The sequence below is a fragment of the Curcuma longa genome, unplaced genomic scaffold, assembly GCF_044706935.1.
Source record: "Curcuma longa cultivar G26 ecotype Majalengka, Jawa Barat unplaced genomic scaffold, ITB_CL_G26_1.1 contig_22003, whole genome shotgun sequence".
In the NCBI taxonomy this organism is placed as follows: Eukaryota; Viridiplantae; Streptophyta; class Magnoliopsida; order Zingiberales; family Zingiberaceae; genus Curcuma; species Curcuma longa.
Genome location: NW_027431786.1, coordinates 296 through 26,442, shown reverse-complemented (window position 1 = coordinate 26,442; position 26,147 = coordinate 296). Strand labels below are relative to the sequence as shown.

The 26,147-nt window shown below is 37.4% G+C and overlaps 5 protein-coding genes across 5 annotated transcripts; 2 read left to right on the top strand and 3 right to left on the bottom strand.

The window, feature by feature from the left end:
• The first annotated feature begins 7,121 nt into the window (after positions 1 to 7,121).
• Positions 7,122 to 11,152, top strand: LOC141817813 (uncharacterized). Its single transcript, XM_074705439.1, has 6 exons — positions 7,122 to 7,406; positions 7,966 to 8,038; positions 9,402 to 9,495; positions 10,162 to 10,278; positions 10,363 to 10,429; positions 10,507 to 11,152. Exons 1-6 carry the CDS (start codon positions 7,374 to 7,376, stop codon positions 10,885 to 10,887), a joined length of 765 nt encoding a protein of 254 aa, XP_074561540.1. The 5' UTR covers positions 7,122 to 7,373; the 3' UTR covers positions 10,888 to 11,152.
• An 85-nt stretch (positions 11,153 to 11,237) lies between these two features.
• On the bottom strand, positions 11,238 to 14,609 carry LOC141817812 (protein DETOXIFICATION 33-like). Its single transcript, XM_074705438.1, has 9 exons — positions 14,290 to 14,609; positions 13,458 to 13,999; positions 13,238 to 13,324; positions 12,859 to 12,915; positions 12,524 to 12,762; positions 12,280 to 12,398; positions 12,041 to 12,127; positions 11,431 to 11,702; positions 11,238 to 11,333 (listed from the first exon to the last, which is right to left on the bottom strand). Exons 1-8 carry the CDS (start codon positions 14,557 to 14,559, stop codon positions 11,607 to 11,609), a joined length of 1,497 nt encoding a protein of 498 aa, XP_074561539.1. The 5' UTR covers positions 14,560 to 14,609; the 3' UTR covers positions 11,238 to 11,333; positions 11,431 to 11,606.
• Positions 14,610 to 17,548: 2,939 nt separating this feature from the next.
• On the top strand, positions 17,549 to 19,051 carry LOC141817809 (pentatricopeptide repeat-containing protein ELI1, chloroplastic-like). The gene has a single exon (XM_074705436.1). The coding sequence runs from the start codon at positions 17,549 to 17,551 to the stop codon at positions 18,878 to 18,880; it is 1,332 nt and encodes a 443-aa protein (XP_074561537.1). The 3' UTR covers positions 18,881 to 19,051.
• A 65-nt stretch (positions 19,052 to 19,116) lies between these two features.
• On the bottom strand, positions 19,117 to 21,727 carry LOC141817808 (rop guanine nucleotide exchange factor 1-like). Its single transcript, XM_074705435.1, has 5 exons — positions 21,293 to 21,727; positions 21,093 to 21,209; positions 20,464 to 21,005; positions 19,905 to 20,255; positions 19,117 to 19,722 (listed from the first exon to the last, which is right to left on the bottom strand). The coding sequence occupies exons 1-5, from the start codon at positions 21,639 to 21,641 to the stop codon at positions 19,321 to 19,323; spliced, it is 1,761 nt and encodes a 586-aa protein (XP_074561536.1). The 5' UTR covers positions 21,642 to 21,727; the 3' UTR covers positions 19,117 to 19,320.
• A 2,405-nt stretch (positions 21,728 to 24,132) lies between these two features.
• LOC141817810 (auxin-responsive protein SAUR64-like) lies at positions 24,133 to 25,402 on the bottom strand. Its single transcript, XM_074705437.1, has one exon. It carries the CDS (start codon positions 24,941 to 24,943, stop codon positions 24,362 to 24,364), a length of 582 nt encoding a protein of 193 aa, XP_074561538.1. The 5' UTR covers positions 24,944 to 25,402; the 3' UTR covers positions 24,133 to 24,361.
• Between the last annotated feature and the right edge of the window lie 745 nt (positions 25,403 to 26,147).

Below are 26,147 nucleotides of genomic sequence, written 5' to 3'. Positions count from 1 at the left end.
ACTCCAATTCGGACATCAGATTGGGCAGTGGATACTGCGCCACCTATTGTGCCAGGTAATAAAATTAAAATAAATTATTATTATTAATTTTTTTATTATTAAGCTATTGGAGAAGATATAATTCCAGTTCGGAAATCAGATTGGCCAGTGGATATTGTGATAGGTAATAATGAAGGATCAAGTGGAACATTACCGAGAGAGGTGCCCGCCGCACGGAGATTTCCGAGCCCTTATATGGTGCTTGGACTATTCCTTGTCGATTTGGTTCTGTCGATTGGATCACCAAAGATTGAGAATCAGTATTTAGGTGTGACTCGTAACGCCACATACACTATGCTAACTTTATTATAGTATTTCTTGTAAAATTAAGATGAGCATGCACTTCATCATAGTGAACGTGAAGATGCAACCAAATACCAAACTTATTATGTGGTTGTGAGTTGTTTGTTGAAATCTCTTTGGTTGAAATTTGGTGCCTACTCTGACATGTCTTCTATCTTGATAGTTGTACTTGCTTTGCCAGCTGATAACTGGTTGAATGAATTTGATAAGAACTGCTTGTTTAGGTTAGTGTCCCCAAATGAAGTCTGATGAAAAGAAAGATTTGTTTGCAGAGAATTAGAAAGTCTGTCAAGAAAAGAAGCAACACAATATTAGCAATCGCAGCTTGCAAAACTCTGACATCATAACACTAGAGAATAATTCACTACAAAAAAAATAGTAATTAGCGACCGAAAATTTTCTTCTCCACAAAGAGATCACAATAAAAAAATCATAATTAACGACTAAATTTTCAATCGCTAAATTCGATTAACGATCAATAAAATAAATCATAAAATTTTTTATCGTAATTCAATTTAACAACTGAATTTGAATTCGGCCGCTAATTTTAGCGATCGAATTCGAATTCAATCGCTAAAATTAGCGACCGATTTGAAGTTCGATCGCTAATTTTAGCGACCGATGTCTCTTTATTTCTTCTTCTTTTCGTCTCTTCTCTTGTTGGGAATAGTGCCCTCAAAGCATTGTAATTGGATTATGTTTTTTTTAATAAAAGCGACATTTGTCATTGAACATATTTTGTTTTGAATATCATAGTAAAATCCTTAGTTTATTAGATGTAACCATAATTTAGTATATATATAAGAGTTATATATACAAGAGGATTAAATTATGGATAATAAACTTAAATTAAGTCTGTGATGAAATTAATTAAAGTATGGGATCTTTAATTAAAACATCACTAATGCGGCCCATGAACATTTTGAATGTGACTGTCTTATCCGGACCGTTGATGTGGAGACATCTAGCTGGGGGCATTTATATATAATGAGATTATGTAAGACTTGGACCGATTTAATTAGAAATTTCATAATAAATTCCGTTATACTATGAAATTCAAATTAAATCATAAAGATGATCATATATGGATAGATCTTAATCCTGAAGTAATTATAAACTCCTATTTATTTCTATGTAATTCTTAATTTGCTTGTTTAAAGTTTGCAATTACGCATTCTCAACACTTGCATTTTAGATTTACATTTGAAATGAATGGCTGGGAATATAAATTTACAGATATGGAATCCATTCCTTCTTGCGAGAAGTAGAAAGATAATTCCCTCATTTGTTAATTCTGGAACTGAGTGTTGGGCCCAATCGATTTATAATAGAATTATAAATTGAACCACTCACTAGTGGATTAATGGTAAATGAGGTTTAAAAATAATTGGAGAGGTAAACGGAAAATTTCCTAGCTCCAATTATGAATTATCTATGGAGGATTAATCCGTATGTAATGATTATATCAATGGACGACTCTTTTCATAGAGTAAAATATTCTATAATAAAGAAGAGTGCAATTCCATATTTTTAGTGGAGTAATAATGGAATTAATAAATTGAATAAATTAATTAAAGAGTTTAATTATTTATCCAATTTATTGAAGCTTCTTATTATAGGTCCATGGTCCCCAGTACGCCTTCTTTATAAATGACGAGCTAATAATGCAATTTAGAAATCAAAGGTAAAGATGGAAATTTGTTTCCATAATTCCAACGGCTTGGAAATAAATTAAATATGAGATTTAATTAAAATTATAATTATGTGATAATTATAATTTGTGAATTATTATGGTAATATCCAAAAGGATATTAATAATATCTTCAATATATTTGGAATATATTAAATATTATAAAATCCAAAAGGATATTAATAATATATTTGGAATATATTAAATTTTATAAAAGGTGATTGAAGATCATTTTACCGTGAAGGAAAAAGGATTTTGGAAATTCTTGAATAAATCGGTAAAACAAAACGAAAAAGGAAGAAGAAAATCTTTGATTGATCTTTCTTTTGATAAATGATCTTCCCTTATTTTCCATAGCCCCACTCTCCCTATATATGTTTTCATGAGTTGGAAACAAAAGGGAGAGAGCAGGAGAGAAAAATAATTGATTTTCTGAGATTTGTATTTTGGAGTGCCCACACACTACCGTCAATAGAAGGATCGTACTGGAAGGCTGTGGTTTCTGCGCACCCAGAAATTACGAAAGAGGAAAACTACAAAGAGGTTAGTTTTCTAAAAACCTTTCTTTTGTAAATTTAAATTATTCATTGATTTATATTCACATGTGTTGATTAATAATTTGTGAAATTATATAATCGCTTCCGCTATATTTCGATCCGATCGAGAATTGATAATCTGTATCACCGGAATAGTTTCGGAGGCTCATCGTATTTTTTCTAACAACTCAAATGGTTAATATTCTGGCAGCTTGTTCGCCCCTCGGACCTTGTCGTTCAAGAAGAAATGAAGATAAAAACTCTTCTCCACGAAGAAATCACTATAAAAAAAATCATGATTAACGACTGAATTTTCGATCGCTAAATTCGATTAACGATCGATAAAATAAATCGCAAAAAATTTTGTCATAATTCAATTTAACAATCGAATTTGAATTCGGTCGCTAATTAGCGATCGATTTTGAATTCGGTCGCTAAAATTAGCGACCGATTTGGAGTTCGGTCGCTAATTTTAGCGACCTTATTTCTTCTTCTCTTCGTCTCTCTTTCTTCTCCTGCCTCTTCTCTTTGTTTCTGAGTCAACTCTAAATCGTCCTAGCTACTCAAATAGTTAATATTCTGGCAACTTGTTCGCCCCTCGGACCTCGTCGTTCAAGAAAAATGAAAATAGAAACTCTTCTCCACAAAAAAATCACTATAAAAAAATCATGATTAACGATCGAATTTTCGGTCGCTAAATTCGATTAACGATCGATAAAATAAATTATAAAAAAAATTTCATAATTCAATTTAAAGATTGAATTTGAATTCAGTCGCTAATTAGTGATCAATTTCGAATTCGGTCGCTAAAATTAGCGATCGATTTGGAGTTCAATCGCTAATTTTAGTGACCGATGTCTCTTTATTTCTTCTTCTCTTCGTCTATTCTCTTCTTCTCCTGTCTCTTCTCTTTGTTTCTGAGCCAACTCTAAATTGTCCTAGCTACTCAAATGATTAATATTCTAGCAGCTTGTTCGCCCCTCGGATCTCATCGTTCAAGAAGAAATGAAGATAGAAACTCTTCTCCACGAAGAAATCACTATAAAAAAATCATGATTAACGATTGAATTTTCGATCGCTAAATTCGATTAACGATCGATAAAATAAATCATAAAATTTTTTGTCATAATTCAATTTAACGATCGAATTTGAATTCGGTCGCTAATTAGCGATCGATTTCGAATTCGATCGCTAAAATTAGCGACCGAAAGCTAAAATTAGCGATCGATTTGGAGTTCGGTTGCTAATTTTAGCGACCGATGTCTCTTTATTTCTTATTCTCTTCGTCTATTCTCTTCTTCTCCTGTCTCTTCTCTTTGTTTCTGAACTAACTCTAAATCGTCTTAGCTACTCAAATGATTAATATTCTGGCAGCTTGTTCGCCCCTCGGACCTCGTCATTCATGAATAAATGAAGATAGAAACTCTTCTCCACGAAGAAATCACTATAAAAAAATCATGATTAATAATCGAATTTTCGGTCGCTAAATTCGATTAACGATCGATAAAATAAATCGTAAATTTTTTTGTCATAATTCAATTTAACGATCGAATTTGAATTCGGTCGCTAATTAGCGATCGATTTCGAATTCGGTCACTAAAATTAGCGACCGAAAGCTAAAATTAGCGACCGATTTGGAGTTCGGTCGATAAAATTAGCGACCGATGTCTCTTTATTTCTTCTTCTCTTCGTCTATTCTCTTCTTCTCCTGTCTCTTATCTTTGTTTCTGAACTAACTCTAAATCGTCCTAGCTACTCAAATGATTAATATTCTGGCAGCTTGTTCACCCCTCGGACCTCGTCGTTCAAGAAGAAATGAAGATAGAAACTCTTCTCCACAAAGAAATCACTATAAAAAAATCATGATTAACGATCGAATTTTCGATCGCTAAATTCGATTAACGATCGATAAAATAAATTATAAAAAATTTCATCGTAATTCATTTTAACGACCGAATATGAATTCGGTCGCTAATTAAAATTAAAAATGTATAGAATTAATTGAGAGATGTAAAATTAAAATTAAGTTTTAAAATTTAATTATCAAATTAATCAATTGATGATTAATTAATAAAAAAATAATTGATAATTAACATCAATTAGTTGATATTTATAATAGATTAATTAATGATTAATTTATATTAATTTAATTAATATATATTTTTAATTAATTGAATTAATTAATAATATTTTAAATGAACAGATTGAAAAACACCAGAGTAATCATTCATCTTTGTAAAAAGAATTATAATCTCACTTTTTATTCAAACCATTCAATTCTTAATTTGTCAAATATTCTCTTGAGTTTTTTTTTTCTGTACTCTCTTCAAAATTTTAAAGTTTTCAAAATTCGACAAGGCTCATTTAGAGTGTTGCTATTTTGAGACTTAAGTTATTTTATTTTGAAAGATAATTGTTGATAAATCATAAATATATGAGCGGACAATATTATCTTTCACATCGACCTTGATACTATTATTTATAAGGATAAATTTATCTGATTTATCTCTTCATAAATGGTTATATCGTATTGGGATGATAGATTCTATCTTTTATTTTAAAAAAATAAAGATAAATTTATCCAAGAACATGTCATATCCGAATAGATAATTAGATAATTTAATAATCGACAAGATTAATTTGATAACTACGATATAAAAAAATAATACGTCTATTATCCAACAGTACGCTTCAATATCTTAAAGAATTGTCTCATTGTCAAATTGACTGGGGCTAGCTGGTTGATGGTGAACTTGATGCCTCCGTATTTCTCGCAGAGTACTCTACTTCGCACAATTCAGAATCAGGAAATGATATCATCAACGCATGTAAATTAATTTAATGATCGATTTGGCCATGGTCGTTGGGGTGGGCGTAGTTGCGCGGGCAAAAGTTGGTGGTTGTCACGGTACACAGAGATGCAGGGAGGGCACAACTGAGGATTGGTCGTAGATGATCTTGTAGCATTGCCTGCACGATGCACCGTCGTCGAACAGCTTGGTGCTCCACGCCGCCGTCTTTGTGCCCTATCCGAGTGTATAAGTTACTATATCCACAAGCTCGGCGCCAACGTAGCTTTGAATCTGATATGGCGGATTCTAGTTAACCTTATATGGCAGAGGTAGCCAAAGGATAAAATGATGTGTCAAGTCAAAAAGTCAATAGTCAACATCGAATTGACTATCACCTTGAATCTGGATCGTCCCACTCGGCCATTCGGCCTCTCGGCTACATAGTCATTCGGTCTGTCGTTCACATAGTCTCTCGACCTCTCGACCATTTCGCCAATCTATCTCTTGACCACTTGACCACTCAATAGCTCAGTAACTTAGCAACCTTATTTTTGGATAACTCAGCTCTTCAACCACTCCATCTTCTCCAAGTCTCTCAATCAAGTGACCCCTTGGCCCCCTAGGTCTCGTTACGCTTCATCTGGATCACCGCCCTCTGTCTCACATAGAAATCGTCAAAATCCCTCAAACGTGCGATGCCTGTCGTCGAGGGGTCAGGATGATTACGAGGTTGTCAAGTCCGGTTCTTACCCTCGTGTCTGCGCATACAACTAAAAGGTAAGAAGAGGTTGTTAGGCCTGGTTCTCCGATCCAATACCCTCGTGTCTATGCATACAGTTAAAAAGTAAGAATAATCAGCAATTGCCGAGTAACAAAGCGGTTAAGAGGTTGACAAATTTGGTCCCCCAGATATCTCATGTTGGAATCCGATATCAGCAATCGTTAGAGTCGATCTCTTCGACCTCGACAAAAGTCCTCCCTCAGATCGACGTGAAGATGTCTTTCCCGTAAGTATATAAACCCTTTAATAGGTATGAAAAACTCTCTCGATAATTTTAATTTCAGCAACTTAATACACTTCTTCTACTACTATATCTCTATCTTTTTCCACAGATACTGACTTGAGTGTTGAAGTAGTCTGTCGAAAATCTCCGACATCAGTCAAACCCCCTCGCTCAGTCTATTTTCAAGTTCCTTCATTGGCGGGAGTGAAATCTTGCATGAGTCGAGTCTCTTATTGATTAATAGTTTGATTGTCCACGAGATCCAGTCGAAACAGAATCTATATACAATTAATATAAGAATCATCTCTTCCACCGTGGAAAGTGACGCTGGCCTTCTGCCACCCCGACGCCGTGAGGCTGTCGGCGCCGGCGAACACGCAGCTCGCCATAAAAGCTACGACCAAAGATTAGGGTTCTTAATTAAATTAAAGTTTAGTAATTTAAAAATGTTGATACAGTGATAGAACATCAAAGATTAATTTATTATTATTTTTTCGTATCTATAATTTGAAAACATTTTTTTCCCCCAAATAACTTTGAGAGTTTATTTTGGAAAATTATAAATTTTTTGTAGGTTAAATTCTTTGTTTTTTATTGAAAGATCATGTTAGTATTTTGTTTTCAATTTTCAAATGATTGAGAGTATTCAAGTAAATAAGTAAACTTTAGGGGTAAAATAGAACTTCCCCTAATGCGAGAAAACTGAAAAGGTCGAAAGCGAGCGCGCACCGATTCCTCGCCGAGTCTGATCCGAGTCTTGCGTTCGATTTCATGCGTGTAAACGAAGGGTGGGACGAAGAAGAAGCGACGAAGCCGAGGCGATCGTTTGATGGATCACTAACTACGATCTAAGCCCCCGGAATCGTCTTCTTTGACCAATAAATTTCCTCTGTTTTCACCTTGTTTTCCCCGTCTTTCTTCGTCGCTCGATCTCTCTATCTATCGGCGTCCATATGGGAAGATGTGGAACTTAATTTCTTGACGGAGGAAACGCAAGAGGGTTAAGGCGATGAGGAAGAAGCTCGGCACTCGATTCCCTGCGGTAAGTCCTCTCTGTCTGTTTCCTTATCAAACAGTATCTCTCCCTATGTTCTCAGCTTCGCCTTGGCCTGTTACTCGGGGGTATTGCTGGGATATTTGTTTTGATTTTGTTTTCTGGTTGTTTCTTCTTTTAAATCAACACGCTGGATTGGTTTAGTTTCTGAATTCTCGCCGTTTTTTCACGAGTCTCTAGTACTATCATGTTGTACCCGGGAAAAAAGGAAAATGAAGCTAGAAAAGTTGTTAATATTACTAGCGATATAGTCTTCCATGGACTTCGATGATGGAGTTAGATAATTGTAACCGGCCCTTACAAGTTAGCACTCGTGGCATGTTATTGTTGCAACAAGTTAGGTGAACCAGGAAACCTCCCATTTGTATTATAATTTCTCATGATAAATAAAAAATGAATTCTAATCCAATGTCGGTGTTCCATGATGGTGCTGGGTTGATATTTTGCAGAGAAAATCACTGCTGCTAATAGATTTGTGTCATATCATTTTTATGCTCATTTTGAAGCAAGTTGGAACTCATGATATTTACTTATGTTGCTATTACAGTCACGAATAAAGAAGATAATGCAAGCAGATGAAGACGTTGGGAAAATTGCTCTAGCTGTGCCTCTTCTTGTGTGTAAGTGCTTCAGTAATTTTGTATTGTTATCTCTGATTATTCTTGGGAGATTTATTTTGATAAATTGTTTTCTTTGTGTGTGTGCGTGTGTGTTGATTATGTAGTAGTTATTCGCCTTTATTGCTTACATGTTCCATTTGACTAATGTTTCTGTTCACCTTATGATATATTGTCTACTTATCTGTTTCCATTGAAGATGTTAAAAGACAGTCCAAGGTTATCATAAGTGATAAAATTTGGAAAGAATATTCTTTGGTTATGCACTTATTACTATTGATACTGAATATCCAGCTTTTTTGGAATACTCAAATGCCATCCCCTTCTGAAAGAGAGATCATTTTGGTTGTAATTTGTGCAGTAGCTGATCCTTCCCTTCCACTCTGAAATGGATTACATTACTACCTATGCAATTACTTCAAACTCATATCAACCACAATTCGTTAGCCTGCTTGCTTAACCTCTTGAAACAATGCAAGTATTACATACTTCATTGCTCCTAATTATATGCATATCTTCTTGTTAAAATGAAAGACTGATCAAAGAATAATTTCTTTACAAGTGAAAAAGGAAATTACTAATTTTGAATTATAACTTGCTGGCCTGTATCCTCCATCTGTATGTATATATATACCACATGGCTCCTATATATCTATCTCACTTGTTCAAAATGCTATGACCCACAATGACCATATCTCCTGCTTGCCTGCCCAACTTCTTACTAAAAATGCAATAAATATTAAAAGATTCTTACTCCATGACATTCATGCTAGTTCCTCCTGCTTCTGATCAATAGAGAAAATGGGGCACATGACATTCTGAATCAAGTGAACTTTTAATAATGTAATATCATCTGATTATGATCATAGAGAAAAAGAATGCGAGGGTCTCACATATTGCAAAAAACCTTGTTTTGAATGAAATTCCATCTCATGGAAAAGTTTAACATTAGTCTTAATTTAGCATTCTGTAAATTGATAATTTAAGATTAACTTTGCTGGCATGAGGTGGCCTTTTTTCCAAGATGAACTACTACTTACTCCCTCATGACCTGAACAAAACAAAGTCATAGTTGACTTGATTTATGATTTTGTTATTATTTTCGAGTAATGTTAGGACATCTTTTTCATTCTGCATCTTTTGTTTGGTATTACTCTTCTTACTTTTTGGACTGACAAATGTGTCTGTTGTGAAATGATAATAGATCTTAGCTTATGCTTTTTTCTTGTTAATTTTCAAAGTGATTTTTTTTCTCTTTCACTGCCTCTCTCTGGTGAAGGCAGAAGTCAGTTTCTATCCGGCCTGTTCAAGAATGAGGTTTACATTTTGATATGGCTGATACATTACTTCTTCGACTAACTGACAGCAAAAGCATTGGAGTTATTCTTGCAAGATCTCTGTGATAGGACGTATGAAATTACTGTTCAAAGAGGAGCTAAGACATTAAATTCTTCACATTTGTAAGTACCAATTATAGTTTCTTTTCTTTTTGTGTATTTACAGTGGAATGGTTTGACGCTAAATCTGAGATGCAGTTTTTCTCTTTTTTTTTAATCACTCACAAGTAACAAATATTTATTGTCTGTTTATGGTCACTGTTTAATTGGATGCAAGTTTGATAAAGGGTACGAGGGACATAATACTACTTTAGTTTACCTGTTATTATACCCATCAGATCCTGTTGGAACTTCTGATTACCTAGATGATGATCCTCGGCGACGGATATCTAATCTAAGTTTTTCTGTAGTAATGTCACTGTTAGATCCTTCTTCTTTGAGTCCCGTTTTGATGACTTCATCTAACTTTTGACTAGTTCGTATGTGCTAGGTTATTGTAACAAGATCTTATGCCACAGAGCAAGCACCCAATCCGGTTCCTAGTATTGGAGACTTTCCTAGATCAGGCTCCTCTAGTTGAAAAATCCCTATTATAAAATTTGTTATTTTGTTGGATTTTAGTTACTATTTACGCATTCGAGTAATGGTTAGAATCAATCTTGCACTTCAGTAAATTCTTCTCTTTTCTTACACATTATGTTAGGGAAGCTAAACCAATTACAGTGACTTATTTGATTCACGTCATAGCCAGTAATAGTGTATTATTATTATTATTTTTGAGCTTTCCAGAAAACAATGTGTGAAGACTTATAGTGCTTATGATTTCTTAACTGGTGTTGTCAACAAGGTACCAAACCTTGGGGGCATAGAACCTTGTGAAAGCGAAACAAGGATCGGCCATAGGAGGTAACTCCTTTCCCAGGACGATTCAGTGTCTATTCCTGTCATAGCCTGGTAGGTGAAGCGCTAACAGCAGCAATAAATTGGCAGGAAGACATTGCCACATGGTGAGGAAGAAGTTGAGAGCAACGAGGAGCAGTTGAGATCCCCGAAGATGGTAAATAATCGATATTTGTCGAGGAGTTAGCCGTTCTATGTTTTTTTCTCTCGATAACTCACTGTATTCAACTGCAGGCTATGAGGAGCGCTTATGGTAGCCCCAGAGGACGTGGCAGGGGAAGAGGAAGAGGAAGAGGAAGAGGAAGAGGTAGAGGACGACCACCTAAGGTAAGAGACCAGGAATATGCCAAACTAGAGGATGATGGTAGCACATTTGGCGAACAAGATGATACTCCTCTCTGTCAGCCAGAGCAAATTAAAGAACAGAAGGAAAATTCTCATCAGATTGTGCTTCTTTCCTCGATGCCTGCAACCTCAGCCACCAACGCAAAGGAAGAACAGCTACCAACATGGGCTCTTCCCGATGGAGTTGCTAACATTGGCATAGACCCTTCAAGCTTCGTTCAATTAAACATGCAGATCGACGAGGATGAGGACTACGATAAGGAAGATTAGTGAACAAGTCTGTCCATTTGCTACTAACAAAGCTAAAATATTTTGTATATAGTTTCTGGTGATTCCAGCATACCCATGTTTTCATCTCTCAGGAGACTTCTGTTAATCGTGTTTTATTGAAGTGACATATTCTTGTCTCAGCTCATCAATATGCAGCTGCACACACTGTAGCAGTTTGTTTTTGTCTTCTTGCAGGACAAGAAAGAAACAATTTGTTTTGTAACGGCAGTAGTATCTATAGTTGTTAGATCGTCTTGTACTTACTATTTAGGATCAATTTGTTTCCAGGGATGGAGAAAATGGTCAATAAGAAAAACTCGGTTAATGGATAATATTGTTGATTGTAGTGGGAGGATCATGAGTTTTGCCTGGAAGCTAAGGAGCAACATTCATGCTGTTTCTCCTCTGAGCCATCTGCATCACTCCCCTTGCTCACTTGGACCATCCTATCAACCAATTTTCCTGGCGCAGTTATTATACAAGGGAAAAACCAATTTTCCTATAAAAACTTTTTCTAAGTTATTCTGCACGAGACAAACCAACCTTAACTTTTATTTCCATGAGAAAAAAGGTGCATCAATGTCGCTTCACAACTCTTCTCATGCATGATACTAAAATCTTCTGGTTTCAGTTTCTTAATGACAATGACAATACACTTATGCATCTCCTTGAGCTTCTTCTGCCAAACAAGTTATTCTCTGAATCACTTTTTAACATGGTTATGTGAGCCTTTCAGGTGCCGCAATGGCTCCAGAACCATCCCTTGTTTCATCTTCACCTCCCCACTTCCTTATTCGAGAACTCGCTTTCTTTGCCTGAGAGGAACAAATTAAAAAGCTTCACTAAAGATTTTCAACACAAATCGATCATTCATTCCCATCACAGTTAAGCATATAAGATACAAATCAGATTGCGATTGTGCCAACAAATTAACTTATTTAGAATTTAAAAAAAAAATACTTTTTTGGATGCTTAAATGTCTAGAATCTTTCGACTGAGACATATATATATCTCTTAGAATAATATGCAAATAAAATTATGTTTTTTTTATTGAAAAATTAATTTGTGAAACAACATGCTGCACGTGAAAAAGGATATTCTAAAGGATTCAAAAGGATTGTTAGACAGTTGAAAAATTCAAAGATTTTACCACCTCATTTTTCCAATTGGTTCCTGCCGTGATGCTGACTATAATTATAGTCTGTAAGCAAACTCCAGCCAGCATGCCACTCCACATCCCCTGCGTTCATTCAACACTACACAGGTCAATTATAAAATCGAAAGTATAAACTAGCTAGTAGAGAGGGATCTTTGACTGTGGCATGTTTGCAATAAGACCCCTAGCTATATATATATATGTTATTCTATTTTATTTACATTTAATTTTGGTACCTTAACGCCAAAATTATAATAAAATGCCAACAAGCACCCTATTGGGATCCCAACTGCATAGTAACAACCCATGTTCACGTAGGCCACCAGCCACTGCCACCCTGCTCCTATTGCAACACCTGCATGCCCATGTCATGCAAGTTAACTCGAATGAATAATCACTTCTGCATGCCTTTTTGCATTAAAATCCTCCAAAATTAACAAATCGAATGAGATTATATATATGGCATTGCATTGGGTGCACCGGATAGCACGGGCTGGACGCTGTTGAGGAGGAGAGTGAAGGCGAAGACGACGGCGAGGCCGGAGACGGCGCGCACCACGTCGGGGCTGTTGGTGAAGGGAACTCCGTAGACGTCTCTGAAAGCCAACACCAGGCTGAAGAAGACGATGCCCAGCGTCAAGGACGACATGATGACGCAGAGGATCGCGAACTTGGCCGCTCGAGGCCTCCCTGCTCCCAGCTCGTTCGATATCCGCACACTGCATGCATGCATATATCATCGATATTAACTTATTGGTGAAACAAATATATAGAGCAATTAAGTGTACTTTGGATCTATCGATGTTGGTGATTACCTGATCGCTACGTTGAAGCCGAAGAACACCATGAACTCCCACCCATTGATGTTGTTGCTGCATTGCCATGGAAAAGAAGAAGAAGAATATTTGTGGATGAGTACAGCTGGTTAATTAAGAGATTTGAAATAGAAGAAAATATATGAGATTGAAGCGAAATGAAATTTTTAAAAGAAATCTATTCGATAAAAATTAATTATTAGATTAATTTTTTAAATAATATATTAATTAATAATTTTTTATTAATATCGAAGCATCTTAAGATTTTTATAAATTATATTTTTCATAAATAAATTATTAATAATTTTTTTATTTTTTTACATCTTTTCTGTAGTACTGTCGGTTGTCCTTCTGTAATAAATTTCTGTATATCACTCACCAGATGGATACGGCAGCGACTGCAATTTGAGCATCCTTCAAATGGCCAACCAGGACGATCAGTATCATGTAGTACCAGAACTCGAGGCTGCAAATTGAAAGATTCAGCAAGGCGATTGAGGTATATATGTAGCTACCAAGGAATTCGCTCGATGCCGATCGAGTTGCAGTTTCGAATTGATCGATTCATCTTTCATATTATATATATGTTAATTAATTACCAGAGCATTATGGCGGATCCAATGGAGAGCCACGTGAAGGAGCCCAGTCCGGCGAAGGCTGCCCAGCTGAAGCCGTTCCATGCGCCGGGGCAGTTCCCCATGGCGATGTACGCGAACTGGCCTCCTACCACGATCCACCAGGCCAAGTTGAGCGACACCGCCGCACCGGGGAGGCCGAGGCGGAAGTGGCCGACGAGGAGCCAAGTGAGGGCGACGTGGAAAACGAGGGCGAAGGCGGCGACGCCGGCCATGACCAGGACCTTGCTCTGCGCCTGCAGGAACTTGGAGATGGGGAAGTTGAGGGCGTAGGCGAACAACTGGGGGATCATGTAGATGGCGAAGCGGCCGGCGAGGGCCGCGATGTCGTCGTCCTGCTTGAACAGCTGGAGGAGAGGAGTGGCGAAGAGGTAGGTAGGGAGGAGGCAGGCAGCCATGGCGAGGAGGATGAGCCACGAACGCTGCATGTACACTCCGAGCATGTGGAACTGCTTCGCGCCGTAGGCTTGACCGCAGAGCGTCTCCAGGGCGCTCCCCATCCCCATCTGCCATTTATTTAATTTCTTTCCCAAGTTAAGAATCACAATCTTTTTCTCTGTTAATTTCATGATGACAACGAACACGAAGATATCGATAAAGAAGATAGAAATGACAAATTAATTAATTTTTCATAAATGCGCTAACAACCAACCGCGAGAAAACAGGAGATTCTATTTCTACTTTAGGTTTCAAACTGACAAAAATTGCAAGAAATATGTTGTTGGATCAATATTAATTGGCTTTATTATTGATTGATCAATGAGCTAACGAATGGGCGTGCAAAATATATAGTGACCATGATGCCGAAGGCGAGGCCGGCGATGACCATGTTCTCGGTGGAGACGGCGTCGAGCTCGAGGGTGGTGAGGTGGCCGGCGAAGACTTGGGTGGTGGCACCGAGGGAGTAGCGGCAGATGGAGGTGAAGATGGAGGGGCCGGCCAAGTACCACAGACGCTTGTTCTCCTCTGCCCATGCAATACCGAACTGCTTCAGGCTCTTGATCTCCGCCATGTCTTCTTCTTTCCCAGCTCTGCCTCCATTATTCCGCAGCAAAGCTTCCTCCATCTCTGCTCGCTCTCTGTCTCTCTCTCTCTCTCTCTCTCGAAAAAACAAAAAATAAAAAATAAAAAAGGAAGGGCAAGGTAGGTTCTCATCGCGCCTACCTCATTAAAAGCCCACCAGACCGCTACTTGACGTGAACGTTGTCACGTCAGAGACAGAGAATAAAAAAAAAGGGAACAATTAAAAGACGACAAAAGGACTCATGATCAATAAATGAATTTTAATGGTCGTAGTATTTATACGTGTAAAAAATAAAAAAAAATTATTCTCTTAGAATTTGTCGTGGTTCCATATAAAAAAAATAAATTAAAAAATTTGATCACAATAAAAGAGGATATTATTCGATTTCGTTAAAATTTAAACTTTTATCTTTTTTTACAAGTCTACTTTATCGTAACCAATTCAATTATATTTCAAGGAAAAAAAAATACGAAGCCTTAGAAATCGACTTATTAACAAATGAGTATTTTTGGATGTATGTGATAAATAAGTTATGGAGAGGATCGTCACCTCCAAGATTTAATTAGGTAAAGCCTTGATTATAAAAAAAAATTGAATTCTAATATTATTATTATTTTTTAATTTTAGGTCATTCTACCCCAAAATATATTTTCCAAGAAAAAGAACATGAATTCTATGAGGCGTGTTCAAATTGTATAGTTCAAATCTATCAGAAAATTTTGATTTTTTTTTTTCAAACTTAAATATTATATTGTATCGTTGCAAATCTATCAGAAAATTTTGATTTTTTTTTCAAACTTAAATATTATATTGTATCGTTGATTGTATGGTTCAAATCTATCAGAAAATTTTGATTTTTTTTTTCAAACTTAAATATTGTATCTATATCAACGATCGAATCTAACACGTCAAAAACATATTTTTACTAGGTCATCCATTATTCTTCAAGTAGTTCAAATTTATCTAAATTATTGAGAAAAAAAATGAAATGAAGTCTTTTATTTTATTTTTGAAATTAAGATCGTAATGATTTTTTGAAGGTAAAACCATCTTGAAATTAATTAGTTTTCTTTATATATATATATCTACTTCACTATAAATATTTACTTTTGTTAGTTTAGAATTTTAAATAAAATTGTAATCATCCGTCATCAATTAAGATGTTAATAAGAAGGACAAATTAGAATGGTTGTATATATTTATACGGCGATCTTTATCTTAAATAGAAGTGACAAAAAAAAGTTCAATAGATCATGATCACTTTTGTCTTGTTCGATTATCGTCATACCTCTAAAAAGGCATTTGACTTTATTCGATTATATATATAGTTATATTTGTTAATAGAAGCATTATTCTTTTTTTAAAAAAAAATATGTTAAATAGATGCATTATCCTTTTTAATTATTTTTCTTCACTACCCAACTAAAGTTTTTAATTTTATTCTTTTACAGGATGTTGGGTTAGATTATACATATATTAGTTTGTTTTGGTTAATAATTGTCCACCTACCGTGATGAATTCTTTCAATTGTTTATTATATATATATATATATATATATATTTTTTAAAAGGACATCTCATTTAATTATTATACAACGTACATTTATTCAAATATCCTTTAATTTAGTATATCTAAATCATAATTTTTGAATCAATTAAAAGTATTATAATAACTATTGTTTCGTAGCTGCTATACATACAATAGACATTATGATTTTATAGCTACTGTAATACATCTGATATATTTAACGTTAAAAAATATTTACATTGTATTAACTATAATTTTGTAGTTACTATAACATAAATGGTAGGTGAACATGATTGAATCTATATTATAGTAGTTACGAAATTATAATTATTATAATATAATTTTGATATGCTCATCTAACATTCACATTGCAACAGTAATGAAATTATAACTATTATAACATGAATATTTTTGAACGTTAAATATATCAGATGTGTTATAGTAATTATGAAATCGTAGTTGTTAAGATATGTATAGTAGTTACGATATGTCTGATCGATTCAAAAATTAGATAAAAATGTAAATATGAATAATAATATTGAATAATATAAAATAATACTGAATGGTATTTAAATAAATATATATATACGTGATATGACAGTAAGATATTCTTTTGATACTAGAGTGATCTTTTGTTAAAAAATCAAATCAATGTGGAATATAATAAAAGGACGTTTTGATTTTTATCCTATATATTTTGGCCGGTCCTACTACCGTGATGTCCAATTATCCTTATTTATTAAAGAAATAAATTGTTATAGATTTTTTTTTAATAATGAAGGGTTTAAATATGCATTTTTTAAAAAAGGAATTTTAGTTAGAAAATCATGGAAATACATATTAATTTGAAAATCTTAAAAAGAGAAAGTGATTGTGATGGCAAAAGACAATATATAGATATTTTTTTTCTTTTTGTCCTTTGACTAAAAAGCAGAGAAATTTGTCTCGGAGACAAGACAAAAGACAGGTAAATGTTGAAAATGACGATTTAAAGAAACGTTTCAACCAAAAGTATTCAATTATTAAAATTCCTACGTCATCACTTACGTGTCTTCTTGTCCTTTAATCCCTAATGTAAATATTATAAAAAATTTACAAAAAATTAAAGATATTTTCGAAATAACTCTCCCAAATAATTTTTTATTTGAATGCTATTATAACATTAACTACAATGTATATATTAAAGTAAATCGATTTAATTTTTTTATATTTAATTTATCAAAATTATGACATATAGTCTATTTTTATATTAAACTAATCTTTATCAATTTTGTTAAACAAGTAGTTGATATAAAGTAATTTAATATAGAATATTAAATTAAATTGAAATAATTTTATTTTGTATTTTATAGAATATTTTCCGGATGAGAGAATTAGAGTCATTTGATTTCCGCCCTACAAAGTTTACACTTTGCCCCTAAAATTAATTTAATTGATAAGGTACTATCACCTATATATATATATACATGTAATAATATCATTTGAGCGAACATAAAAAAAAAAAATGGCGGCAGTGCTCCCCTTGTCACCAACTAACCCACTCCCGCCATTTCCCAATCCTCCCAAAGTCAACCAGCTGCGCGATCGCCACATTACCGGCGACGACGATGCCTTCCTGCTCAGCCATCTCACAATTACCCAGCATTCCTTTCCGGGGAAAGCTGCCTACGTCTCCGCCATGAAGGCCGCCTCCCTCCTCTCCTCCGATAGCCACGGGAGAGCCGTCCACGCCCGCATCCTCAAGGCTGGCCTCGTCGCCGACCGGTTCATTGCCAGCTCCGTCATCCGCTTCTACTCTTCCGTCTCCGACTTGGACTCCGCTCGCAAGGTGTTCGACGGAGTTCCTCTCAAGGATGCCGCGCTGCACACCGCTTTGCTGACGGGCTATGCGCAGAATGGCGAGATTGAGAAGGCGAGGGGCTTGTTCGATGTCATGTTCGATAGAGACGTTGTCGCTTGGAACGCCATGCTGAGTGGGTATGCCAAGAGTAGGCTTCCGGAGGCTGCTCTCGAGCTGTTTGTGGAAATGCAGCAGTCGAATTGTAGCCCGAATGAGGTCACTCTTATTCTCGCCCTGTCGTCGTGTTCTCAGTTGGGGAGTCTTGATTTGGGCGAATGGATTCATGGCTATATCAATCGACACAATGTGGAGATCAGGCGTTCGATAACACTGAACAATTCCCTCGTCCATATGTATGCAAAGTGTGGTAGACTTGATGCAGCTTTGGTGTTGTTCCTTGAGCAGAATCCTAAGAACTTGGAGTCTTGGAACACAATGCTGTGCGGATTGGCTGTAAATGGATGTGGAATGGCTGCTCTTTCCCTGTTTGCGCAGATGATCAAGTTCAGATTGCGACCAGATAGGATTACCTTCGTTGGAATTTTGATGGCTTGCAGCCATGTAGGCATGATTGACACTGCTATCATCGGCATCAATTGCATGAAGACGGTTTATGGAGTTGAGCCAAAGGCAGAACATGTTGGATGCTTGGTGGATGCTCTTTCTCGCGGGGGTTATCTCGACGAGGCCAGATCAGTGCTTGAGAGCATGCTTTTTGAAACAAATGCTTCTGCTTGGCGTGCACTTTTAGGTGGATGCTTCACTCATGGTGATTACGAGTTGGGTGTGGTGGCGGCGAGGCATCTCATTGAGCTTGAGCCACTGGAGGAAAGTGGATATGTAGCTCTGCAGAAGCTGTATGCGATGGCTGGTAGAACAGAGGATGCATTGAAAGTGAGGAAACTGATGTGTGATTTGGACATCCAGCAATCCTCTGGAGCAAGCATGATTGAAGTGGAAGGAGCAGCGTATGAGTTCTTGGCAGGAACACTATGATCATCTATAGACAGGTAAATACAATTTCATACAATCCAAACAAGCTTTCTCTAAACCAGAGGAGAGGAGTCAATGGAATGTGCGCTGTAGTGGCGTAACCCTTTGACACTACCCAATTTACATCTCTAATCAGAACTACTAATGGAAAACTAACATACCATAAAGTCGACAATTTTAAGTACAACATTTTAACCTGCCATGGAAACAAACACTCCACAAGAGTATATCCGAGGGCATTGTAAAAGTTTTAAGATTGTTCATGTAGGCATTCAGTTTAGTAAAAGGAAGTTTAAAGATGAGCATACAAGTTCCAGACTTGCATCTAACAAGTGTCGTAACTTAACAGGACTAAATCGATCCATTGAGTAACCACTGGTTCATTCTTCTCTGCTCTTTGCTTTTTTCTTGGAATGGATTATCAACAATCCCTTCATTTTCAGTCAGTCCCTTTCAGGGGCATCTCCTGCATCTTTTCTGTTACTTAAGTTGCCAGACCACGTTTTCTCTACCTTTCTCCTGTGTTGTTCGTCGGGAGTTTCCTTGCTCAAGGACGATGATACTTTTGCTGGGCTTCCTGCAATAGGCGAGGATGAGCAAAACATAGGAGTAGCAAAAGGCGAGGTACAAGGAGTAGCATGAATCGAGATCGGGCAGGGAGATGCTCTTTTCTGCAATGGAATTCCTCCTAGAACTTCCTGATTAATTACAGAAACAGCTTCAGCAGCTGCGTATTTCTTAGCAGCATCATCCACAAAGATTAAGTCTTCAATCCGTGCGACGATGTTGAATGCCAAACTCTCCACTACCCTTGAATAGCTCTCGAGGATTGACTGCCCTACGTCCTGTAAAAGAATCAATCAAATGTCATGCAAGATGGTAGCATTTGCTAGCATGTAGAATATCCAGAATCACAAAGAATCTGATACTGTTATTAGAGTGCACAATCAATTTAGTGATGAACTTCATTGCAGTAACCTTTTACTCGTCGTGTTAAAAATTTAGGAGCAAAAATATTAAGAATTACCTTATTGTACTGAATCCTGAACATATCCAGAGTAGTCTGCGGAAGACCAGGGTAACGAAGTCGAACACTGTGCAAAAGAAGCTCAGCTCGATGCGCAAGAAGCAGACATCTTTCTGTGTCACTAACAAGGCTCATGACCTTTTCACCCCATGAACTCTTCTTTGCTTTAGATTGAGAGTGCTTGTTTTGGCCCTTCTGCTGCCAAACATGAATTGCTGCCTCGGTCCTGTTAGCCAGCTCTAGAATGTGGTGCTCCGATGGAAATTCTACACAGTCGAGAAAGCACTCGGGCGAAAATTGATCATAAGTTATGTAGCGGTAGACCATGTCGCCTAGGCAGCACCTTCCATTCTGCAACTCATGATTGAACAAGAATGAGACCATTTGGCAGACGATAAATCATATCATTATCATTCTAGATAACAATCAAACATGACAAGTTTTGAAACCTACTGTCTGTTGCTAGATCAAAATTTAGATTGTGCTTCTTTCTATCTATTATCTTACTGCTTTATTTGAAGAAGGAAGAGGTAAAAAGCAGCAGCATACTATTTCTGACCTTGGGTAATGTTTCAAAGTATACATCAGGAATATCCATCTCAGTCAGGGTTCCACTATTAATCGCCATGGCCGCCTTCAGTATCTGGTTCGCACAATCCTTAGACAGCTGCAGCCTCTTCCTTGCTTCCTCAGACAAACCGTTTGGCGGTACTCTTGGACAGGGCAACCACCATTTCTCCTCCTGCCTTACGGAGGGCCTTCTGAACGAAGAAGACGGGCGCGCACTGCTTTTATCATCATCATCATTTGAGACCAGGATTCCTCGGTCAACATACCAGAATTCACGTGTGCAGAACCCATCCAGCATCTCTAGAAGCATGGCATCCAGTTTCTTGAGCGCCGGAAGGTTCAAATGGAGATCGGTGCGGGGACGAGATACCATCACCTCAAACGACCCACCACCAGGGAATTGCTGGACCGAGGGGGTGAGCTCCACAATGTGGTCGCTCACGCTCAAGAACCAGTCCATTTCCCGTTGCCACATTGCCTTCTTCTGCGGCGCCAGGGGCTCCAATCTCCAAAGTTCACCGAAAACACTTGCTGAATGGGTTACAGACAACAGGAAGCAACGTCAAAATTGTGATTCATGCAAAGTATGACAGCGAAACGGAATGTATCGGATCTCACCGGAGAGATTGGTGATGGCGTTTGAGATGGCCAGGGCGGTGCAGACGCCTTGGCCGCTGCCGGACATGTCTTCCCCAAGGAGAAGCTTGGCGAATCTCTCCTTCATCATCTCTACTTCTGAATGAACCGAGCCGAGGCACTGTGACTTGTGAGGAGGAACTGAAAAGGAGAAACAAGAGGACAAGAAGCAAGCTACAAACCGGAGAAATCCACCGCTTTCTTCCCCAACACAGTCTTCTCCCAGAACAACACGTCCTTGTCAGGAGCCAAAGCCGCAGCGGCGGAGGAAGACGTAGCGAAGAAGTCGCTAGAGGAGTCGGAGCAGGAGACATCGGCGCTGGGGCTGTAGCTTCCGGCGACGCTCGGGTTGTCGCAGACATACTCCTCTTGTTTTGACGATACGTCGACCATTTTGCTGCTGAAACAAAAAAACAAAAACAAAAACAAAAAAAATGGTACCGCCAGAGGCGATTTAGCGGGCTGAAGCAAGGCGCCCGGCGGCGAATTCTTCCATAGAAAATGGGAATTGGATGGGCATTCGGTGATCATCCATCGAGGGCTTCAGATTAGAGAGGGGAAAGCTGAGAACGTGAGGAAGAAGGCAAAAAGCAATCGCCTTGCTCTCTCTCGGTCACTTTTTCTCAGTTCGGTCATCAGTGTCAGTCGCTGTGCGCGTAGAAATGGAAAGGAAAGCGCACTGCTGCGTCACCCTTTTGTAATTTTCAAAACTATTACATTAAAACTGTAAACTTACACAAAATGGACTGAATAGTGAATTAGAAATTAAGAGGGACCTAAAAATCAAAAGCCATTTATATATTAAAAAAAATATAAAATATCAGTCATGACTCATGATTTGGTTAGAATCAAATGCCAAAGTGGGTTTAGATAAAATGCCATGAACAATTGAATTGAGGAAAAAATATTATAAAAGATAAGAGAATGATGAGTCCCAAGATAAGACCATGTGTAGTGCCAGTGCTCTCTCTCCTTTTCCTGTTGTTGAGAGTGATGAACCCGTAGACGTGAAGCAATGTAGCAATGCTTGCTCATCATAACACTAATTAATTAATTAGTCTAATTAATTGACTAATTAATTAATTAGTCTGTTGGTTGATAAAACAGACGCTCCATGCAAAGCATACATGATTGCATCAACAAGGTTTTCACGTGAGCAAGTACCGTTGGACTATTAGTTATGGGGAAAGTGACTGGTTCTTTTTAATATTTGTCCTCTTAAGTTTATAAAAGATTAGTCACGAGATTTGGTGGATAGAATAGTCAGAATGATCAAGTTGACTGGACAAGTTGAGTGATTTGGATGAGTTGAAGAACTGGACAAATTAATGAATGCGACAAATTCAATAAATTTAACCGATTGCAATGGTGGACTTGACAAAATAGATCAACCTGATAAAGAATTAGTACATTCTTTGAAAAAAATTAAATGGATTATGCTTATAAATATACGAAGAAAGAAAGAAAGAAAGAAAGAAATATGAATTCTATCTTTTATCACTTAGGAATCGTGCAATTTGTATGAGACAAAGATGTGAGGAATTCTCTTTCGGCTTTCCCACTCGAATAGATGCTTTTCCTTTTTGTTGCTTTGAAAGTAACGACTTCAGCTTTAATCGTCCCTCACGAACTGGATGATCAAATAAATCATAAACGGATTGGACTGGTAAAGTAGAATCTTTCGTCGAAGTCTGGAGAGAGATTATATATGAAAAATAATTAAGCTGGCAGAAATTCTACATATACAGATGCTTAGTTCTTCATTACACCTTTACAAGTGATTCTTATTTCTAGTACAATTAACTTCTATTAACAAGTAGGCCTCTTTCTTTCTTTCTTGAAGACTGACCTTATCCCACTGCCCAAATCCTTGATCACAATGGAAGTAAATTAACATTTCATTCCATAGTGAATTTAGTCTTCTGACCCATTCTAGGATGAAGGTAATTAAAAGGTGTTCTGAGACCTTAATTTATTCCCACACATAATATGATGATGTTGAGATCGCACCGCAACAAACGTGAAGAAATCGAAAAAAAATGAAGAAAAACGATAAAAGAGGAAGCATAGATGTATCTCCACTAGAATAATGAGGCCCAAGTAGAAATAATAGAGAGAAGAATGCTGTGGGCTGTGTATCATAAACAATATAAGTAGTAGGATTCGTGCATCGATAGAATTTGCAACCCGACAAGCAGGGCACTTAATAATAAATGTGGCCAAAGTAGTAATAATAGAGAAAGGAATGCTGTGGGCTGGCTGGCTGTATACCAGAAACAATGATACATGCATTGCCTGAGAGCAGCTCATGTGCTGCATCGATATCTACAAGTAGAGGCTCATAGGCTGATGAATATGCATGCCCCACTGTTCTGCTGGTAGCTGCTACTCGACTCCATCCAAAATAATTGATGTTGACATGTTGAGGTCTTGGGCGAAACCCAACTAGTCATGGTTTATTAACATTCATGATCTATCTTAATACGGGATCAATTTAGTTTTGTCTATAATCATGGGCACTCACAAGTACTGGTAGTTTTGTCTATATTCGTGAGTTTGAGCACTTGTTTATCATAAAAAAGGCACGGGTACTTGAATGAATTCAGGTATTAAATATTTAAATAGACTAAAAAAAATTGATAGTATCAACAATATACCCACCAATTCTATGCGAGCTCTAAACTTAAAAAAAGCTAGCAACTAATTAAGAAGTAGTCTTGCTAAATTAAAACATACACAAAACAGTATTGATCGTCTTAATACGTGGGAATGGGTAAAAGTAGTAAAAATCAAATGAATTATTCTTTGGATCCTCCAAAGTTGATTGAGAGCTATAATTTTTGTTCAATGGACAAAGTTTCTAGCTAATTTGAGGAGAATTACGACGGTAGTTGAGCTCCACAAAAGTCCGAGCTTATAGAGCTGCTACATAAACAAGTAGAATATTGAACATTAAGCCAGGATAGGATAGTATTGACTCGTTCTCATTTCGCTCTGTAAAAAATAAGTTTCACCAAATTGAATTCGATTTCAGTAGTCTGGTTGTTTATGGTCGTACACATGTTTATGATACAAACTGACCGCCCAACTACAAGGTGAAAGAATGGTCATCTCCAACTTGAGCTGAATGCAATATATTATATATAATTGCCCGGACAATAGGTTCTTAATTTATCGGGAAAATGATCGCTCAAGTTAGAATTAATTAGAATCGACAACAGTTCCTAATTAAATAGATGATCAACAACTATTCAAAAGCCATAGAGGATTAGCTGCCGGCTGACCCCTCCTGCTCCGGTGGCAGCCTCCGAGGTGCACCTTCCACCGCTGCAGATTGACTCGAGCACGACCCTCTCCACGTCCCTCGTGCCCCGGCTGTGGAGTAAGCTGATGACGGACTCCATGCACGCAGCCCCGCAAGGGAGCGTGATGGGGCCGTCGGTCGGCAGCCCAAACTCCTCCTCCGACCGCCGCAGTAGCTCCCGAAAGACAGTACTGCTCAGGTACTTCAGTGGCACCATGAAGCGCTTCCCGTCAGCAGTGTACACAAACACGTGTCCTTTGCTGGCTACTGAAGCTGCAGAGCACCGCTGCTCTTCTCCGCTTCTGTAGTCCGACGTGATCCTCCTTCTGCCGAGGGCGGCCACCTTCTGCCACTTCCTCACCATCTTGATGAGCTTCTTGGGGTTCAGCATTGCAAACAAAGAAATGGGAGATGGTAACTTTACAAGGTGTGTGAAGTGTGAAATACTGGATTTGAGCACAAAGAAACGGGAGTGGGCACATAGTGTATTTATATCGATGGATGTGGGTACGTAGGTAGGACATTCCATGTGCCGCGCCGAGATAGGACAGCAAAACCATGTGCCGATTGGATGCGCATGTCACTGGATAATATATGATGCTTAAGACGGACCAGCAGTTGAATTTGCTTGGTTCATCTATCACTTCATGAGATTGAGAACAACATGTTGTACAGGGAATGGGCCATTATGCAATATTAGAAGAGAAGTGAGATACGATAAGTTTAGGAAATAGAAAAGTTGTGCAATCATTCAAGTTTTGGAACTGCGAACCATTAAGATGGCTTGGCTCTTGATAGAACTAGAAAAGAAGGGGACCGCCTGAATAAATGGATTGCCTCTAATTGAACTTGGTCATCAGACCAAAGATAACATGGCCTTAGCGAATCACGGGGATCATAGGTTTTCTCTTTAGATGATTGAACACTCTGACTGTCTATGATGGGCACTGATGGACCATTATATTGCCTCGACCAGACAAACTCCTTCCAACCGAAACACATTTATAACCATGAGCTATTTCACATGTAGCGCCTTAATTGTAAATGTTCTCTTTGAATTTAATATGATAGGTTATATCACATCAAATGTGCAAGTGAATGAGTACGATGTGGTGCTCAACTTGTCCATGTTGATTATTACCTTTCAGAATCTACAGTCGATGAGTAAATTACCAATCCTACAGTGTATAAACGTTTTAACAAATAGAGGAAGTGCAAATTCTGCATTGTCTTGAACATTGAAGTGCCAATACTAAGATCTTCCATAGTCGGCTATAGAAGACACCCAACTGGCTGTGGCCATTCAGACCTTTTCTCTCATTGTTCGCGCATAAAATCAGCTCGGTTACTAGAACCGCTCTATCATTTGGTCAAGTAAACCGGCGGAACTGGATTATAACTTAAGCTAAATCGGTTGCCTCTAGACCGCTAACATTAATAGTAGTGTTTGTGACATGTGAGTGGGAAAGTTTGCATAGATTTTGATGGCAGGATATGCGAATATTCTCCCCTATATTGCATGTGATCGTGTCGCCTGGAAACTTAATGGCTGCTCAATTCCTTGATAGGCCATCCAGTTGCACAGGTACACATTGCGACCTTATTTGTTGATTACCGCGACTGCTGACACTAGTACAAGAAAAACAAGATTGTGTAAAGCTAGTAGTTAAAATGTCATGTTTTTATCACACTTTAATATTTGTTACTGACAAGGAGGTATCAGCAAGCTGGAT

What these genes read in the sequence shown, in the direction of transcription:
- LOC141817813 (XM_074705439.1), top strand. Translation starts at nt 7,374, where the DNA reads ATGAGGAAGAAGCTCGGCACTCGATTCCCTGCG. An exon ending in ACAAGGATCGGCCATAGGAG is followed by an intron (nt 10,279 to 10,362) that starts GTAACTCCTTTC and finishes ATAAATTGGCAG; the next exon opens with GAAGACATTGCCACATGGTG. An exon ending in AGTTGAGATCCCCGAAGATG is followed by an intron (nt 10,430 to 10,506) that starts GTAAATAATCGA and finishes ATTCAACTGCAG; the next exon opens with GCTATGAGGAGCGCTTATGG.
- LOC141817812 (XM_074705438.1), bottom strand. Translation starts at nt 14,559, where the DNA reads ATGGAGGAAGCTTTGCTGCGGAATAATGGAGGCAGAGCTGGGAAAGAA. An exon ending in GGATCCGCCATAATGCTCTG is followed by an intron (nt 13,325 to 13,457) that starts GTAATTAATTAA and finishes TTCAATTTGCAG; the next exon opens with CCTCGAGTTCTGGTACTACA. An exon ending in ATTATAATTTTGGCGTTAAG is followed by an intron (nt 12,128 to 12,279) that starts GTACCAAAATTA and finishes GAATGAACGCAG; the next exon opens with GGGATGTGGAGTGGCATGCT.
- LOC141817809 (XM_074705436.1), top strand. Translation starts at nt 17,549, where the DNA reads ATGGCGGCAGTGCTCCCCTTGTCACCAACTAACCCACTCCCGCCATTT.
- LOC141817808 (XM_074705435.1), bottom strand. Translation starts at nt 21,641, where the DNA reads ATGATCACCGAATGCCCATCCAATTCCCATTTTCTATGGAAGAATTCG. An exon ending in GAAAGCGGTGGATTTCTCCG is followed by an intron (nt 21,210 to 21,292) that starts GTTTGTAGCTTG and finishes CGGTTCATTCAG; the next exon opens with AAGTAGAGATGATGAAGGAG. An exon ending in ACTTTGAAACATTACCCAAG is followed by an intron (nt 20,256 to 20,463) that starts GTCAGAAATAGT and finishes CATGAGTTGCAG; the next exon opens with AATGGAAGGTGCTGCCTAGG.
- LOC141817810 (XM_074705437.1), bottom strand. Translation starts at nt 24,943, where the DNA reads ATGGAATGTCCTACCTACGTACCCACATCCATCGATATAAATACACTA.